This window comes from Esox lucius, chromosome 11 (assembly GCF_011004845.1).
Source record: "Esox lucius isolate fEsoLuc1 chromosome 11, fEsoLuc1.pri, whole genome shotgun sequence".
NCBI lineage: Eukaryota > Metazoa > Chordata > Actinopteri > Esociformes > Esocidae > Esox > Esox lucius.
This window is the reverse complement of record NC_047579.1, coordinates 46,536,469-46,553,409: the sequence shown is the minus strand read 5'-3', so window position 1 is coordinate 46,553,409 and position 16,941 is coordinate 46,536,469. Positions and strand designations below refer to the sequence as shown.

Genomic DNA, 16,941 nt, shown 5'->3' with positions numbered 1-16,941 from the left:
TTCATATTCGATCTGTAGGTTTTAGTTTTTTTATTTTTTCTTAGTTGTCACTACCAAGAAATAAAACGTGCATCGGTCTTCTTTCTCTTTCTTTAACGGTACTTCTCAGACAGGGCCAGGGCAAGTTGGGACAGGAACTTGTCCACAGACACGTGCACTTCAGGGGTGAAGTCTTCCGGAAACAGCATGGCAAGCGCAACTAATAGGTTGTGGTTGATGATCTGCGGATTTGAAGAGAGAGCAAAAACTATTAAAAACATATTTCAGTATGTTTCGGAATTTTTAAATCCGTATAGGGTTATTAAACTTCATCTAATAGTATACGGATATCCGAATTCTACTGACGAATATAACATGCCGGTGAATGATAAGCAATTAATTTACCTTGAAATTTGCGGGATCGACTCGCAGCATGAAGGCATGCAGCTCGCTGAGGTTGAGAAGACCAGCACTGAGATCGTCCATATTCTCCACCGCATTCAAGACGCCTCCCATAATGACTGCACCGTGCTTTCTGACCTGGGCAGAACCGGGGCTCAGGTCCTTCCAGTGGGCGAAATAGGTCTTGGTCTGCGGGTACACCACCAACGTCCTGTGATGTGAAAGCATCAATCGTCAGAAACAGTCAGGAATAGCGCATGGCGCATGTCTATGCACTAAATGCCTTTCCCATGGGAAAATATGTTGGCTGTTGATGAACATGTGCTCTACATCGCTGAATATTAACAATATTTTGCCAAGTTAGCAAGTACAAAAGGCACCTTTGGTAAATAACCCATATTCATCGATGCCCACTATTTTTCCGTGCGTAAAACAAGTTACGTTATTTTACGCACGTGTAGGCCTATGATACGCTGTTATAAGGTGTTGATGAACAATTTTAATACATTTTTAGTGTTCAGTATTATTACCTGGAAAGTGCCTCCTTGCCAACATCCTCGGACTTGCCACGAATCTTGCCAAAAAAGGCCTTGATGATTGCCTTGTCTTTTACGGAGAGACTCATTGTTGCTTCTGCTTCTTGACGGTCTGCAACAACCTGAACAGTTTTTACTGTTATGTTGTCCTTTTATGTGTTTACCAGAAAGCCCTCCTCCGAAATGTCTCCATTGCTTATCAGTTATCATAGTATTCCATCTTAGTTGTCTAGAAAACAGGGCGGCAAGATATGATGGGTGGTTTGGAAATGTTATGAATTTGTCAACACCCACTGTCAACAGAATGATGGCGGCAGTACACAATTCCTCTTCCAATTATTTAACTCTGCATCATATTAGGTACTGAAGCTTTGTAAAGATCTGCATTTTACCACAACTGCTTAATCACAATATTTCAGAATGGTCTTTTTTTTTGTGTATAAAACAATAGTTGTTTAAACTATTTTATATTAATACAGATGTCCATGAAGAAAACCTGATCCAGAGTTGGACTTGAACCCAACTGAGCATCTGTGGAGACACCTGAAGATGGCAGTTCATTCAAACTTCCCATCCAATCTGAGAGGATCTACAAGCAATAATTAGAGAAATGTCCCAAATTCAGGTGTCAAAACTGGTAAATTCATACTCAAGAAGACCAACAGTAAAGCTGCGGTAGCTGCTAATGGATGAAGGGCCGAAGTACATGGGATATTTCAGGTTTTTATTTTCAATAAACTGGGGAAATTCAAAAAAAATGTTGATATTGTTTGTGTGTAGTTTCATGGCATAAAATAATGTTTTGAGTTCAATAAACGTGTGTCATCACTGAATTTGTCATGACCCCATCCATCTGGAACAACGGACTAGCTTGACATTTTATCCATACAAAAGTAACTGCATCAAAAATATTCTGGCTAGTAATTATTTTGGAATTGTGTAAAACTATTATGAAGTGGTGGTATTCCTTTTTTTAACCTTAGGAGACTCAAAATGCATTTATCTTTACAAGTACTAATGGCGGACTACAGAATGATTGCTATGGGACTCATGGTTTATCAGTACAAATACAGTAAGTTGAAATGTTCATGGTCTACAACATATTCTGAGACAAATCAGTATTTTATTTAGTAGAAAATCCAACCAAGCTAGCAAAATGTTTGTTGAAAACATCTTAAGAGGTTACAAATTCGTCAACAAATTTTAAATAATTACGTGTAATTTTTTAAGAGGGTTTCTTGTGATATGGAACTGGCACAACAAGGGAGGCTTTAATTCTTTGACAGTCAAATGTTGCTTACAGAGATCCATGTCAGTCACACTGTAGAGCATTTCTTAATGGAAAGTGCATTCATTCAACATAAACAAAGTATCACATGGAAACTAGTAAACCAAGTATTGACCACCAATCGTGGGTCGGTGGGGATGGGCAGAACCGGGGCTCAGGTCCTTCCAGTGGGCCAAATAGGTTTTGGTCTGTGGGTACACCACCAGCGTCCTGGGAAGTGAAAGCATCAATCGTCAGAAACAGTCAGGAATGGCTCCCTTCTGTTGATGTAGATAGTGAGGACAGGAGACGCATTTGTAGGCCCAGGGATGACAAGCTGCACAATAATAGATTGAGAGCCGGGGGCCACTGCCTCAGGGGCTCTAAAAGAGATTGGCATTTCAACTGACGTTCGAATGAATGCACAGAATTGCCTACCGGCTGTGTTTACCTCTAAGACATCTCAGGTACACAAGGAACCTCCATACAGACCAACAAGTGGGACATTTACTTAGAAAGGGTTGAACCACTTATTTGCCACTTAATGTAGTCAAATAGTGTGACCAGCTGATATGTTAGCTATAGAATGTGAATGATTACTGTATTGACTGCACCTATTGTACCTTTATTTTTTTTATCCGGTACCAGGTCATTTAATTATGTTTGGGGTACCTTAGAGTTCACATACTACACAGGTACTAGATCTAGAAGCTGAACATAGTACTGAAAATGCACTGATACCTTTTTGATTTTTTGGAATTAACAAAATGTCTCTGCAAATCCTACTATTGAGGCCCCTCTATAAATTGGAACATACAGACCCACAAAACAAAGCTATCATGGCCTGCTCAGCTCCCATCTGTTGCTCTGTGTGGATATATAAGATGTTAGAAAAGATCAGTGCAAAAACCAAGCCATGAAGGTCATAACAGAATGGCACAATCTTAAAACAAAAAATGGCAACAAAGAAAAAAATTAACTGACCCTTAGTTCTGCATACACTTAGTTCTTAATACTGTGTAGTGCCCCTTTAGCATCAATGACAGTGTGCAGTCTTTTGTAATAGTTGTCTATGAGGCCCCAAATTCTTTGCTGGTGGTATAGCTGCCCATTCATCTTAGCAAAATGGCTCCAAGTCATGGAAAGTCTTTGGACATCTTGCATGAACCGCATGTTTGAGATCTCCCCAGAGTGTTTCAATGATATTAAGGTCAGGAGACTGATGGCCACTCCAGAACCGTCACCTTTTTCTGCTGTAAACACTGGAGGGTCAACTTGACCTTGTGCTTAGGGTCATTGTCATGCTTCTTTCTGGCAACTCGACCATGCAGCTAATTTTTGTTCAAGTGTTACTGTATAATTGTGCTCCTTGAAACAACCACTAATATAGCAGCCTATATTTCTCCTGAGGTTACCTGTGGGTTTTTCTTTGTATGCCAAACAATTCTTCTGGCAGTTCAGGCTGAAATCTTTATTGTTCTACCTGACCTTGACTTGGTATCAAGAGAGCCCTGGATGTTTTTTTTATATCCTTTATATCCTTTTCCATTGTTTATAAAGTTCCATTACCTTGTTACACAGGTCTTTTGACAGTTCTTTTCTACTCCCCATGGCTCAGTATCTAGCCTGCTCAGTGCATCCACATGAGAGCAAGCAAACTCATTATCATAATGCTAATGCATTCCTGTAATTATTATATTTGTCTGGGGCAAATGGTCGACAATGCATTTTGTGCGAATATGTTGTAATAACTCCACATTAAATACATAGCCAACTTATTTTAGGTTGCAACACAACATAACAAGATACGATTGTTAAAACGCTATACATTTTAGCCTTGCGTATTGAAAAGCATCCCTGTTGGAATTAACTATTGAGATCTGTGGCTGGTATTCTACCGTAAAACATATATATGGGATACTATTTTATATAGGCTATGGCATCTAATTGTCATTAAAACGGCAAATGATGAGCTGTTGAAATGTTTTTTTTTGCATCACTGTCTGAAACACTCGCCAGCAAAATGTTCTCTACAAACAGACGTATTTGGCCCGTTTAATGTAATACGAATACATTAAAAAACACAGAATATGATGACCAAACCTGATTTGTTTTCCTTTTCATTAAGAAAAGTAACCTGCAATGAAAATCGCACTTTCAAAAGTGATCTTTCTGGGACGAAATATTGTTGAGCCGTCCTGTATTTATTGGGGGCCAAAACATGCATTGATCTCAAACTTTTACGCAGAACAGACCGTTTCAAAAATGCCATATCAGGAGAATAAGCGCAGGGCTCACAGTGCTAGGATGTTGTTGTATTCACACACAATTCTATAACAGAAAACTGTTATTTTTTTTCAATGTAAGCCATTACACGAATCTCAGAAATATGGAAACAGTGGGCATTTGCGTTGAAATGTCGCCAGCTGATGTCATTTTAAATATGCATTGGAGAAAAAAGACGATATTATTTGAGGGGGAATTTAATGAAGATAAGAGCAAATGGGATCTACGGTCACTCATTTGATTATTTAAATTCAGGCAAAAGTAGCCACGCCCGGTAGGCAAAGACTTTCTACGAACTCGACTGTTAACCCAGCCTAACGGGGCCAGTAGTTTGCATTGGGGGTGGATACTACACGCGTAGGCCTATATAAGCTGTCCTTTCAGTAGCATGAAACAGTACATTTCATCGTCTTATTGATATAACTCACAAACGTCAATATGGTTGAGTGGACAGACTTTGAGCGCGCAACCATCCAGAGCATCTTCGGTAAGATGGACTACGAAGACGTGGGCCCTGCGGCTCTTTCCAGGTTTTTGCTCTTTATTTTATTCATGCTTATATATAATCCAAGCTTGCATTGAATATATATATATATATATATATATATATATATATATATATATATATATATATATATATAATATAGTGAAAGTTGCCGCTGATAATATTACTGTTCACAGGTGTCTGGTCGTCTACCCTTGGACCCAGAGGTATTTCGGTAACTTCGGAAACCTGTACAATGCGGCTGCCATCCAGGCAAACCCCATGGTCGCCGCTCATGGAAAGGTCGTTCTACACGGTCTAGACAAGGCTGTCAAGAACATGGATGACATCAAGGGCACCTACGCGCAGCTGAGTGTGCTGCACTCTGAGAAATTGCACGTGGATCCCGATAATTTCAGGGTATATGAGTTTTAATTATATTGCTTGACATATTCCACAATAGTGTCCCGGAATGCATTTTTACATGCTCCCTTTTTTATTAGCTGCTGGCTGACTGCCTGACGATTGTCGTTGCTGCAAGAATGGGTTCCGACTTCACCGCTGAAGTACAGGCCGCATTCCAGAAGTTCCTGGCGGTGGTGGTGAGCTCCCTGGGTAGACAGTACCACTGAAGGCTTTCGGCCGGTTTCACTGAGTGTATCAAAACATCTGTACCGATTCTAAAGGAAATAAAGTGCTGAATCAAAAACGATTTCTCATCGCATTCCTCTTCCTTTTTCAACATATCGCAGCCTAGATGAAAACAGATGATTTTTTGTTTTGTTTTGAAGTGTGGAAGTTACATTGAGCTTTGTGTTTTTCCCCCGGTGTGACCTAATTCAAAAGCACTCGTCTCTTTCTAACCCATAACACAAATATTGACCTAAAATCTGCATCACTTTCACACGTCAACTGGGAAAACTGTTACTGTTATGTTTTATTGGAGGTTTCTTGAAAATCTTGACTTCCTATGTTTTCCTTTCAAAAACCGTGTAAGAATAGTTCTGTAGGACGTTTTGTGCATCGTGCCACTTTTAAGGTATATACAGTATTTGGATTGCTGTTTCTTATTTGCCAGATGTGTTTTTTTTTGCATCATAGTGCAAGCACACGCTGTCAAGCACGTCTTAAATTTAGGTTTTACCTTTGGTGTCAACTACTGGTGTCTGAAAACATATGGACCAGGACAGTTATTGCAAGCCAAGTTGGCCATAATGATAAGTTGTGAAAGCATTAGGTGTGCCAATGTCAATAATTTTGTACATTAACAAGACGAAATCACTGGGGAGCTCCGCATTTGCAAATTACCTATTAAGATCACAATGGATGACATGCAAACCACTAGTGAGACGAAAGAACAGAGTGGCCATGTTTACAGCAAAAAATTCTTATGGAGTACAGGCCGCATTCCACCTGGTCATCTGTGCTTTTGTGGTTTTACGATTGGTAATTTTCGAGCAAACCAGTTCTCACAATCATGTAGTAAAAGGTACAAAATATGTGACATTTTGCTTATTGTATGTTTTTGTGCAAATTGTGAGTGTGAGACTGTTTGCCAAACATAGTGGATGTAGTGTTATTGCTTGGACATACACTACCATTCATCAAAAAAGTGTCCATTAAAATAACATCAAATTGATCAGAAATACAGTGTAGAAATTGTTAATGTCATAAATGACTATTGTAGCTGGAAACGGCTGATTTTCAATAACTACTTAGGTGTACAGAGGCCCCATTATCAACCACCATCACTCCAGTGTTGCAGTGGCACGTTGTTTGTTAAAAGGCTGATTGATCATTAAAAAACAGTTTGCTATTAAAATAAGCAATAAAACTGTCTCTGACCGGAATAGAAAGAGGTGTGGGAGGCACCGGCGCACAACTGAGCAAGAGGACAAATGTATTAGTGTCTAGTTTGAGAAACAGACGCTGTCACAGGTCCTCAACTGGCCGGTTTATTAATAAATAATACCTGCAAAACACTGCAAAAGGGTTTTCTAATGATCAATTAGCCTTTTAATAAACTTGGATTAGCAAACACAATGTGCTTTTGCAATTAATCTTTACTCTTTATGAAGATGGCTGCAGTAAAGACCTGGCAGTACATCACCGGGGAAGATATCCAGTCTCTTTGCATGCAAAGGACATGCAAGCATGTATTAAACATAATAACTTATTTAATGCAATTCTGTCCAAAATATTTTGGAGAATTGATGACTTCACCAGTAATGTTTTTATTATAGCTTACTGCATCACTAGAGTATGTGTATGTTATTCACAGATAGACAATAAACCCGTGTCAGTGGATGTTGGGGTGACAGAAAGAATGTGTTGAAGAAGATAAGGGAAGGGACCTAGCTACAGAGCATCAATATCAGTGGAAGTGTTATCTTGACATTCCTGAAGGGTTCCACTCGTTTTTGTAAAATATCCAAATTGGTAGCATTTTCGTTCGTAGGCCATTAGAAGAAATTTATTTAATGCTGTGAATGTACTTGGGTAACATGGTATTACCTGATAAGTAAATCATTTTTCATATAAATAAATTGGAGCCTCTGGATTCGCAATCACTTAATTGGCTTTCGTAAAGCAAAATAATTCTCGCATTTTGTCAATGAAAACAACTTCAAACAATTACTCTTCTTAAAATTCTTTCTTCAGATAAGGCAAAAATAAATACAGCATGGCTGCACTGAGTTTTGTTGTAGATTTTATTCATAATTGGTAAGATTTAGTATTTCTTTCGATTTTATGTTGACCATCATTTTACGAATATCCTATTAGAATAATGTAAGAATGTCCTTGAGTGTTCAGGACGCCGGGCACCACATGTATTATTGTTAAACTATTATATCAAGACATTAAAGTTTATAATTCTTTTAAAACACAACATTTTACATGCTTTTAATCCCCCCCCCCCCTCCCCCCCCTCTATTCGTGTACCCAAACCAAGTTTATGATTTGGTAATACCAAAATGCAATGTTTATTTAATGTTCTTGATCATAAAGATCTGCAAATTCGCATCCGATCATTATTAATATTTATACATACATAATTTGTAGGCTATATCGTTGCAAGACTTACTTCCATGCACTAATATTGGTTCTCCTAATTTATACTGAATTAATATATCCTGAAATTAAATACCAACTGTTGGGATATAGTAAAACTAAAGTACACTGAAATTAAATACCAACTGTTGGGATATAGTAAAACTTAAGTACAACTAAGTGTGAAAGATGTAATTGTACAATATATTTTATTTTGTTTCGACCAACTTGCAACATAAGACATTTCAATATGTAAGTACATTTAGAATGAAAAACATTCACTTTCAAACGATTTATTTGGTCAACCTCTTGGGTTGAAAAAGATATGGGAAGAGATATTCCATCTTTAAAAAATGTCAAAGCGTTGAAGTTTGTACGCACCTCCGTGGTAGGTCGGGGGGTGTGTCTCGCAGTTCATTCATATAAAAGAGTTCCTCTGCATTAGGTCTTCACCAAACTTCAGGTTACTCACTAGAAACAACAATGAGTCTCAGCGCTAAGGACAAGGTAGTGGTCAAAAAATTCTGGGCCAAGGTTGCGGGCAAGGCCGAAGACATTGGATGCGAGGCTCTGTCAAGGTAATGCAATTTTCCTATTTAAAACTATTTGTTCAAGACAATACATCTTTAAATGTATGTTTCTTTTCGTACAGGACGCTGGTGGTGTACCCCCAGACCAAGACTTATTTCTCCCACTGGAAGGACCTGAGCCCCGGCTCTGCCCAGGTGAAAAGGCACGGCGGGGTCATCATGGGAGGCATCGGTGAAGCGGTGGCCAACATCGACAATCTCACCGCAGGTCTCCTCACCCTCAGCGAGCTGCACGCCTTCCAACTGCGTATAGATCCCGCCAACTTCAAGGTCAGTATTGCACAGTCACTGCTTTAGTTTTATATTCACATACATTTAAAAATAATAATATGTATTTAAAACGTCTCATTATACTATTTGCATTAAAATAGACAATACGAGCTAAAATAGCGCAATTGCAACAATCTATAACGGAGTGGTAATTTTAATTCCTTTCCCTCTTGTAGATCATGTTCCACAACATCATGGTGGTTCTGGCCATTCTGTTTCCCGTTGATTTTACCCCGGAGGTTCATGTGGCTATGGACAAGTTCCTGGCCGCTGTGGGCCGAGCTCTGTCCGAGAAGTACCGATAAGAAGTGTGAAGAAGGCATAAGACCAGACGGGAGGCTTGATCAGCAATGTACTCAGCGCTCTATCTTGCTATAAATTATGAATAAATCTTCAAATACACACTTTCTGATCTTTACGCTGTTTTTTACTGTAGTGTGTTAATGGAACTGTCAGAACTTGATTTGCCTAAATATTGGTTGCAATGCAATATGAAATGCAACACGACTCATGAGCATATAGAAAATGGACACCCTACCCCAGGGCAAGGGGGTGCTATACCCAGGTCACAAAACTGCGCAGCCCAAGTTAAGGCCCCTCGAGCATTTTTTAAATTATTTTAAACGTTTAAATGATGAAATATGTATACGTTAATAACCAGCCATTCTGTTAGCAACCCCACATAGGGTGGAAATTGTATTTCCCCATTGGTTGCCACTATTCTATGGAAAGCCATTTAGGTCAATATTAAATGAATAAATATGGCTATGAAATAAATCCTGAAATAAAGAAATGAGGCAATAAACATATGAATTAGTTAATATATAAATACAGTGGATATAAAAAGTCTACACACCCCTGATAAAATGCCAGGTTTTTGTGATGTAAAAGAATGAGACAAAGATATACATGTCATGAATTTTCCACTTTTAATGTGACCTATAATGTGAACAATTGAATTGAAAAACAAACTGAAATCTTTGAGGGGGAAAATAAAAAAATAAAAACCTTACAACAACCTGGTTAAAAAAAAAATGGCATGAAGTCCATGAAGTCCAAAGAACTTTCTGAAGAGTTTTTATATTGGCAATAATTGGTTTGACGAATGTTCATGGAATATATAAACATGTTTTTTTCGAAAAAAAACTTGGGTTGTAATTCCCCTGGAGTGAACCAATATACAGTTGTGCTCCAAAGTTTGCATACACTTGGAGAATTGGCGATATATGTAACATTTGTAATGAAACAGGAATTAGTAGAGCAAAATACATGTCTTTTATTTCTTATGGGATTCACATTTAACATTTAGGTCATAACAAAACATGGCAACAAAGAAAAAAATTTACTGACCCCTGTTCAAGAGTCTGCATACCCTTAGTTCTTAATACTCCGTAGTGCCCCTTTAGCATCACATACAGCGTGCAGTCTTTTGCAATAGTTGTCTATGAGGCCCCAAATTATTGCAGGTGGTATACATGTAGCTGCCCAGTCATCTTGGCAAAATGCCTCCAAGTCATACAAAGTCTTTGGTCATCTTGCATGAACCGCACGTTTGAGAACTCCCCAGAGTGGCTCGATGATATTAAGGTCAGGAGACTGTGATGGCCACTCCAGGACCTTCACCTTTTTCTGCTGTAAACACTGGAGGGTCAACTTGGCCTTGTGCTCAGGGTCACTGTTGTGCTTCTTTATGGCAACTTGACTTTGCAACTTTTTTTCCAGAGCAGCATATATTTCTCCTGAGGTTACCTGTGGGTTTTTCTATGTATGCCAAACAATTCTTCTGGCAGTTCAGGCTGAAATCTTTATTGTTCTATCTGACTTTGACTTGGTATCAAGAGAGCCCTGGATGTTTTTTTATATCCTTTATATCCTTTTCCATTGTTTATAAAGTTCCATTACCTTGTTACGCAGGTCTTTTGACAGTTCGTTCTACTCCCTATGGCTCAGTATCTAGCCTGCTCAGTGCATCCACATGAGAGCAAGCAAACTCATTGCCTAATTGGGCCTCCCCCGGCTAGGGCCACTGTCACTGGACTCCCCTGTCTCAGCCCCAAGTTTTAACACTGCTATATTAATGTGCTGGGGGAGTAGGGTCAGTATTCGTCCACTGTAAAACCTTGTATACCTAAGGAATGCACTCTAAATTTTCTTAGGACATGAGGGTTTGGCCCACACCTACCGAGTACCAGGCTCTAAAGACTTGTTGCTGCCACAGTCCAAAGTCCTCCTGGCTGTGTTGCAGATCAAGACGATACCTGATGATTCCAGCTGCCAGTTTGATAACCACCCCCTCTTCCACCTGGTTGTCCCTGTCCTTGTCCATCTGGTCATACTTCTGACCTGGATTAGGTTTTATAGACTCTGGACACAACTCAAATGCATTTACTAATTATTACAACTTGTACTCTTAAACTGTTCACCCTGCAAAGCCAGAAGAGGACTGGTCAATCCCTCTGAGCCTGGTTCCTCTCTAGGTTCCTCAAGGTTTTTCCTAGCCACTGTGCTTCAACATAGTTGTTGCTTGCTCCTTGGGGTTTCAGACTGGATGTTTTTGTAAAAGCACATTGTGACAACTGCTAATGTAAAAAGGGCTTTATGAATAAATGTGATTGATTGACATGACTGGAATTGTCTTGGTCCACCAAGACTTGCCATATTCTTGTGGAACGTCTTAATCCTGCAAGAATTGTCATGATTTCTGGTATTCTACAGTAAAACAGATATATGGGATACTATTTTATATAGGCTATGGCTTCTAATTGTCATTAAAACGGCAAATGATGAGCTGTTGAAATGTTGGCTGTTTTGGATCGTTGCTTGCCATTGTTAGAATTGTATCCGGTTTCAGAAAATAAATTTTACACCCCCCCCCCCCTTTTTTTTGCATCACTGTCTGAAACACTCGCCAGCAACATTTTCTCTACAAACAGACTTATTTGGCCCGTTTAATGTAATACGAATACATGAAAAAAACAAAATATGATGACCAAACCTGATTTGTTTTCCTTTTCATTAAGAAAAGTAACCATCAATGAAAATCGCACTTTCAGAAGTGATCTTTCTGGGACGAAATATTGTTGTGCCGTCCTGTTGGGGGCCAAAACATACATTGATCTCAAACTTTTACGCAGAACAGACCGTTTCAAAAATGCCATATCAGGAGAATAAGCACAGGGCTCACAGTGCTAGGATGTTGTTGTATTCACACAGAATTCTATAACAGAAAACTGTTATTGTTTTCAATGTAAGCCATTAGAGGTATCTCAGAAATTTGGAAACAGTGGGCATTTACTTTGCCCCGCTGATGTCATTTTAAATATGCATTTGAGGAAAAACGACGATATTGTTATTTGATGGGGAATAATTTTATTTAAATTAAAATAAGAGCAAATGGGATCATATAAATTCAGACAAAAGTAGCCACGCCCGGTAGGCAAAGACTTTCTACGAACTCGACTGTTAACCCAGCCTAACGGGGCCAGTAGTTTGCATTGGGTGTGGATACTACACGCGTAGGCCTATATAAGCTGTCCTTTCAGTAGCATGAAACAGTACATTTCATCGTCTTATTGATATAACTCACAAACGTCAATATGGTTGAGTGGACAGACTTTGAGCGCGCAACCATCCAGAGCATCTTCGGGAAGATGGACTACGAAGACGTGGGCCCTGCGGCTCTTTCCAGGTTTTTGCTCTTTATTTTATTCATGCTTATATATAATCCAAGCTTGCATTGAATATTTATATATATATAATATAGTGAAAGTTGCCGCTGATAATATTACTGTTCACAGGTGTCTGGTCGTCTACCCTTGGACCCAGAGGTATTTCGGTAACTTCGGAAACCTGTACAATGCGGCTGCCATCCAGGCAAACCCCATGGTCGCCGCTCATGGAAAGGTCGTTCTACACGGTCTAGACAAGGCTGTCAAGAACATGGATGACATCAAGGGCACCTATGCGCAGCTGAGTGTGCTGCACTCTGAGAAATTGCACGTGGATCCCGATAATTTCAGGGTATATGAGTTTTAATTATATTGCTTGACATATTCCACAATAGTGTCCCGGAATGTATTTTTACATGCTCCCTTTTTTATTAGCTGCTGGCTGACTGCCTGACGATTGTCGTTGCTGCAAGAATGGGTTCCGACTTCACCGCTGAAGTACAGGCCGCATTCCAGAAGTTCCTGGCGGTGGTGGTGAGCTCCCTGGGCAGACAGTACCACTGAAAGCTTTCGGCCCGCTTCACTGAGTGTAAAAAACAGCTGTACCGATTCTAAAGGAAATAAAGTGCTGAATCAAAAACTATTTCTCATCGCTTTCCTCTTCCTTTTTCAACATGTCACAGCCTACATGAAATAAGATGATTGTTTTGTTTTGAATTGTTGAAGTTACATTGAGCTTTGTGTTTTCCCCCCGGTGTGACCTAATTCAAAAGCACTCGTCTCTTTCTAACCCATAGCACAAATATTGACCTAAAATCTGCATCACTTGCACACATCAACTGGGAAAACTGGTTCGTTTCAGGGGAATGAATCATGTTACTGTTATGTTTTATTGGAGGTTTCTTGAAAATCTTGACTTCCTATGTTTTCCTTTCAAAAACCATGTAAGAATAGTTCTGTAGGACGTTTTGTGCATCGTGCCACTTTTAAGGTATATAAGGTATTTGGATTGTTGCCTTATGAGCTGTTTCTTATTAGCCAGATGTGTTTTTTTTTTGCATCATAGTGCAAGCACACGCTGTCACGGACGTCTTAAATATAGGCTTTACCTTTGGTGTCAACTACTGGTGTCTGAAAACATATGGACCAGGACAGTTATTGCAAGCCAAGTTGGCCATAATGATAAGTTGTGAAAGCATTAGGTGTGCCAATGTCAATAATTTTGTACATTAACAAGACGAAATCACTGGGGAGCTCCGCATTTGCAAATTACCTATTAAGATCACAATGGATGACATGCAAACCACTAGTGAGACGAAAGAACAGAATGGCCATGTTTACAGCAAAAAATTCTGATGGAGTACAGGCCGCATTCCACCTGGTCATCTGTGCTTTTGTGGTTTTACGATTGGTAATTTTCGAGCAAACCAGTTCTCACAATCATGTAGTAAAAGGTACAAAATATGTGACATTTTGCTTATTGTATGTTTTTGTGCAAATTGTGAGTGTGAGACTGTTTGCCAAACATAGTGGATGTAGTGTTATTGCTTGGACATACACTACCATTCATCAAAAAAGTGTCCATTAAAATAACATCAAATTGATCAGAAATACAGTGTAGAAATTGTTAATGTCATAAATGACTATTGTAGCTGGAAACGGCTGATTTTCAATAACTACTTAGGTGTACAGAGGCCCCATTATCAACCACCATCACTCCAGTGTTGCAGTGGCACGTTGTTTGTTAAAAGGCTGATTGATCATTAAAAAACAGTTTGCTATTAAAATAAGCAATAAAACTGTCTCTGACCGGAATAGAAAGAGGTGTGGGAGGCACCGGCGCACAACTGAGCAAGAGGACAAATGTATTAGTGTCTAGTTTGAGAAACAGACGCTGTCACAGGTCCTCAACTGGCCGGTTCATTAATAAATAATACCTACAAATCACTGCAAAAGGGTTTTCTAATGATCAATTAGCCTTTTAATAAACTTGGATTAGCAAACACAATGTGCTTTTGCAATTAATCTTTACTTTTGATGAAGATGGCTGCAGTAAAGACCTGGCAGTACATCACCGGGGAAGATACCCAGCATCTTTGTATGCAAAGGACACGCAAGCATGTATTGAACATGATGACTTTTAATGCAAATCTGTCAAAAATATTTTGGAGAATTGATTACTTCAGCAGTAATGTTTTTATTATATCTTACTGCATCACTTGAGTATGTGTATGTTATTCACAGATAGACAATAAACCCGTGTCAGTGGATGTTGGGGTGACAGAAAGAATGTGTTGAAGAAGATAAGGGAAGGGACATAGCTACAGAGCATCAATATCAGTGGAAGTGTTATCTTGACATTCCTGAAGGGTTCCACCCGTTTTCGTATAAGCTCCAATTGGCTGCATTTTCTTTAATAAGCCATTAGAAGTCCTTTATTTAATGCTGTGAACGTACTTGGGTAACATGGTATTGACTGATAAGTAAATCATTTTCATATAAATAAATTGGAGGCTCTGGATTCGCAATCACTTAACTCACTTCAGTAAAGCAAAATAATTATCGCATTTTGTCAATGAAAACAACTTCAACCAATTACTCTTCTTAAAGAAATAAGAAATAATTTGCACACCAAAACAACAATGCCTTTCCTCAGATGAAGCAAAATAAATATAATTTGGCTACATTGAGTTTTGTTGTAGATTATATTGATAATTGGTATGATTCAGCATTTCTTTCGATTTTATTTTGACCATAATTTTACAAATATGCTATTAGAACAATGTAAGAATGTGCTTGAGTGTTCAGGACGCCGGGCACCACATGTATTATTGTTCAACTATTATTTCAAGACAGTAATACGTTTATAATTCTTTTAAATCTTAACCCAAGTTTTTCAAATGTTTTCCCTCTATTCGTGTACCCAAACCAAGTTTATGATTTTCTAATACCAAAATGCAACGTTTATTTTATGTTTTTAATCATGAAGATCTGCAAATTCGCGTCCAATCATTATGAATATTTTTGCATACATAATTTAGTATTTATGGAAATGTATCTTGGTGGGATATATCGTTTTAAGATGGACTTACTTCCATGCACTTATATTGGTTCTCCTAATTTATACTTTTATACTTTTTTATACAATTAATATATACTGAAATTAAATACCAACTGTTGGGATATAGTAAAACTAAAGTACAACTAAGTGTGAAAGTTGTAAATGTAAACTTTTTTTTTTCGACCAATTTGCAACATACGTCTATGTAAAGGAGACATTTCAGTATGTAAGTACATTTAGGATGAAAAACATTCATTTAAAAACGATTTGTTCAACCTGCTGTGACAACTTGTGTTGAAAAAGATAAGGGAAGGGATATTCCATCTTTAAATACATTCAAGCCGTTGAAGTTTGTACGCACCTCCGTGATAGGTCGGGGGTGTGTCTCGCCGTTGATTCATATAAAAGAGTTCCTTTGCAACAGGTCTTCACTAAACTCTTTAGGTTACTCACTAGAAACAACAATGAGTCTTAGCGCAAAGGACAAGGAAGTGGTCAAAAAATTCTGGGCCAAGGTTGCGGGCAAGGCCGAAGAAATTGGATGCGAGGCTCTGTCTAGGTAATGCAATATTCCCATTTAAAATGATAGAATTAAGGACTATTTGTTCAAGACAATACATCTTTAAATGTATGTTTCTTGTCTTACAGGACTCTGGTGGTGTACCCCCAGACCAAGACTTATTTCTCCCACTGGAAGGACCTGAGCCCCGGCTCTGCCCAGGTCAAAAAGCACGGTGGGGTCATCATGGGAGGCATCGGTGAAGCGGTGGCCAACATCGACAATCTCACGGCAGGTCTCCTCACCCTCAGCGAGCTGCACGCCTTCCAACTGCGTGTAGATCCCGCCAACTTCAAGGTCAGTATTGCACAGCCACTGCTTTAGTTTTATGTTCACATACATTTAAAAATAATGTGTATTTAAAACATCTCATTATACTATTTGCATTAAAATAGACAATACGAGCTAAAATAGCGCAATTGCAACAATCTATACCGGTTGGTAATTTTAATTCCTTTCCCTCTTGTAGATCATTTTCCACAACATCATGGTGGTTCTGGCCATTCTGTTTCCCGTTGATTTTACCCCGGAGGCTCATGTGGCTATGGACAAGTTCCTGGCCGCTGTGGGCCGAGCTCTGTCCGAGAAGTACCGATAAGAAGTGTGAAGAAGGCATAAGACCAGACGGGAGGCTTGATCAGCAATGTACTCAGCGCTCTGTCTCGTTATAAATTATGAATAAATCTTCAAATACACACTTTCTGATCTTTACGCTGTTTTTTACTGTAGTGTGTTAATGGAACTGTCAGAATATTAGTTGCAATGCAATTTGAAATGCAACACGACTC

At 38.9% G+C, this 16,941-nt stretch overlaps 5 protein-coding genes across 5 annotated transcripts; 4 read left to right on the top strand and 1 right to left on the bottom strand.

The window, feature by feature from the left end:
- Positions 1-15: 15 nt before the first annotated feature.
- LOC105009957 (hemoglobin embryonic subunit alpha-like) lies at positions 16-1,051 on the bottom strand. Its single transcript, XM_013136006.4, has 3 exons — positions 912-1,051; positions 385-592; positions 16-221 (listed from the first exon to the last, which is right to left on the bottom strand). Exons 1-3 carry the CDS (start codon positions 1,004-1,006, stop codon positions 93-95), a joined length of 432 nt encoding a protein of 143 aa, XP_012991460.2. The 5' UTR covers positions 1,007-1,051; the 3' UTR covers positions 16-92.
- Positions 1,052-4,861: 3,810 nt separating this feature from the next.
- LOC105009615 (hemoglobin subunit beta) lies at positions 4,862-5,666 on the top strand. Its single transcript, XM_010869046.5, has 3 exons — positions 4,862-5,000; positions 5,152-5,374; positions 5,458-5,666. Exons 1-3 carry the CDS (start codon positions 4,909-4,911, stop codon positions 5,584-5,586), a joined length of 444 nt encoding a protein of 147 aa, XP_010867348.4. The 5' UTR covers positions 4,862-4,908; the 3' UTR covers positions 5,587-5,666.
- Positions 5,667-8,450: 2,784 nt separating this feature from the next.
- Positions 8,451-9,272, top strand: LOC105009614 (hemoglobin embryonic subunit alpha-like). Its single transcript, XM_010869045.4, has 3 exons — positions 8,451-8,583; positions 8,658-8,865; positions 9,042-9,272. The coding sequence occupies exons 1-3, from the start codon at positions 8,489-8,491 to the stop codon at positions 9,168-9,170; spliced, it is 432 nt and encodes a 143-aa protein (XP_010867347.1). The 5' UTR covers positions 8,451-8,488; the 3' UTR covers positions 9,171-9,272.
- A 3,135-nt stretch (positions 9,273-12,407) lies between these two features.
- Positions 12,408-13,176, top strand: LOC105009613 (hemoglobin subunit beta). The gene is made up of 3 exons (XM_010869044.5): positions 12,408-12,553; positions 12,663-12,885; positions 12,969-13,176. The coding sequence occupies exons 1-3, from the start codon at positions 12,462-12,464 to the stop codon at positions 13,095-13,097; spliced, it is 444 nt and encodes a 147-aa protein (XP_010867346.3). The 5' UTR covers positions 12,408-12,461; the 3' UTR covers positions 13,098-13,176.
- Positions 13,177-16,025: 2,849 nt separating this feature from the next.
- LOC105009611 (hemoglobin embryonic subunit alpha-like) lies at positions 16,026-16,853 on the top strand. Its single transcript, XM_010869043.4, has 3 exons — positions 16,026-16,153; positions 16,243-16,450; positions 16,623-16,853. The coding sequence occupies exons 1-3, from the start codon at positions 16,059-16,061 to the stop codon at positions 16,749-16,751; spliced, it is 432 nt and encodes a 143-aa protein (XP_010867345.1). The 5' UTR covers positions 16,026-16,058; the 3' UTR covers positions 16,752-16,853.
- Positions 16,854-16,941: the final 88 nt, after the last annotated feature.

Bases quoted from the DNA above. Each gene is read 5' to 3' on its own strand.
- LOC105009613 (XM_010869044.5), top strand. From the start codon at position 12,462: ATGGTTGAGTGGACAGACTTTGAGCGCGCAACCATCCAGAGCATCTTC. The intron at 12,554-12,662 runs GTTTTTGCTCTT...TACTGTTCACAG, and splicing joins GGCCCTGCGGCTCTTTCCAG to GTGTCTGGTCGTCTACCCTT. The intron at 12,886-12,968 runs GTATATGAGTTT...CTTTTTTATTAG, and splicing joins TGGATCCCGATAATTTCAGG to CTGCTGGCTGACTGCCTGAC.
- LOC105009957 (XM_013136006.4), bottom strand. From the start codon at position 1,006: ATGAGTCTCTCCGTAAAAGACAAGGCAATCATCAAGGCCTTTTTTGGC. The intron at 593-911 runs GTAATAATACTG...TTCACATCACAG, and splicing joins GGCAAGGAGGCACTTTCCAG to GACGTTGGTGGTGTACCCGC. The intron at 222-384 runs GTAAATTAATTG...TCAAATCCGCAG, and splicing joins TCGATCCCGCAAATTTCAAG to ATCATCAACCACAACCTATT.
- LOC105009611 (XM_010869043.4), top strand. From the start codon at position 16,059: ATGAGTCTTAGCGCAAAGGACAAGGAAGTGGTCAAAAAATTCTGGGCC. The intron at 16,154-16,242 runs GTAATGCAATAT...CTTGTCTTACAG, and splicing joins GGATGCGAGGCTCTGTCTAG to GACTCTGGTGGTGTACCCCC. The intron at 16,451-16,622 runs GTCAGTATTGCA...TCCCTCTTGTAG, and splicing joins TAGATCCCGCCAACTTCAAG to ATCATTTTCCACAACATCAT.
- LOC105009615 (XM_010869046.5), top strand. From the start codon at position 4,909: ATGGTTGAGTGGACAGACTTTGAGCGCGCAACCATCCAGAGCATCTTC. The intron at 5,001-5,151 runs GTTTTTGCTCTT...TACTGTTCACAG, and splicing joins GGCCCTGCGGCTCTTTCCAG to GTGTCTGGTCGTCTACCCTT. The intron at 5,375-5,457 runs GTATATGAGTTT...CTTTTTTATTAG, and splicing joins TGGATCCCGATAATTTCAGG to CTGCTGGCTGACTGCCTGAC.
- LOC105009614 (XM_010869045.4), top strand. From the start codon at position 8,489: ATGAGTCTCAGCGCTAAGGACAAGGTAGTGGTCAAAAAATTCTGGGCC. The intron at 8,584-8,657 runs GTAATGCAATTT...CTTTTCGTACAG, and splicing joins GGATGCGAGGCTCTGTCAAG to GACGCTGGTGGTGTACCCCC. The intron at 8,866-9,041 runs GTCAGTATTGCA...TCCCTCTTGTAG, and splicing joins TAGATCCCGCCAACTTCAAG to ATCATGTTCCACAACATCAT.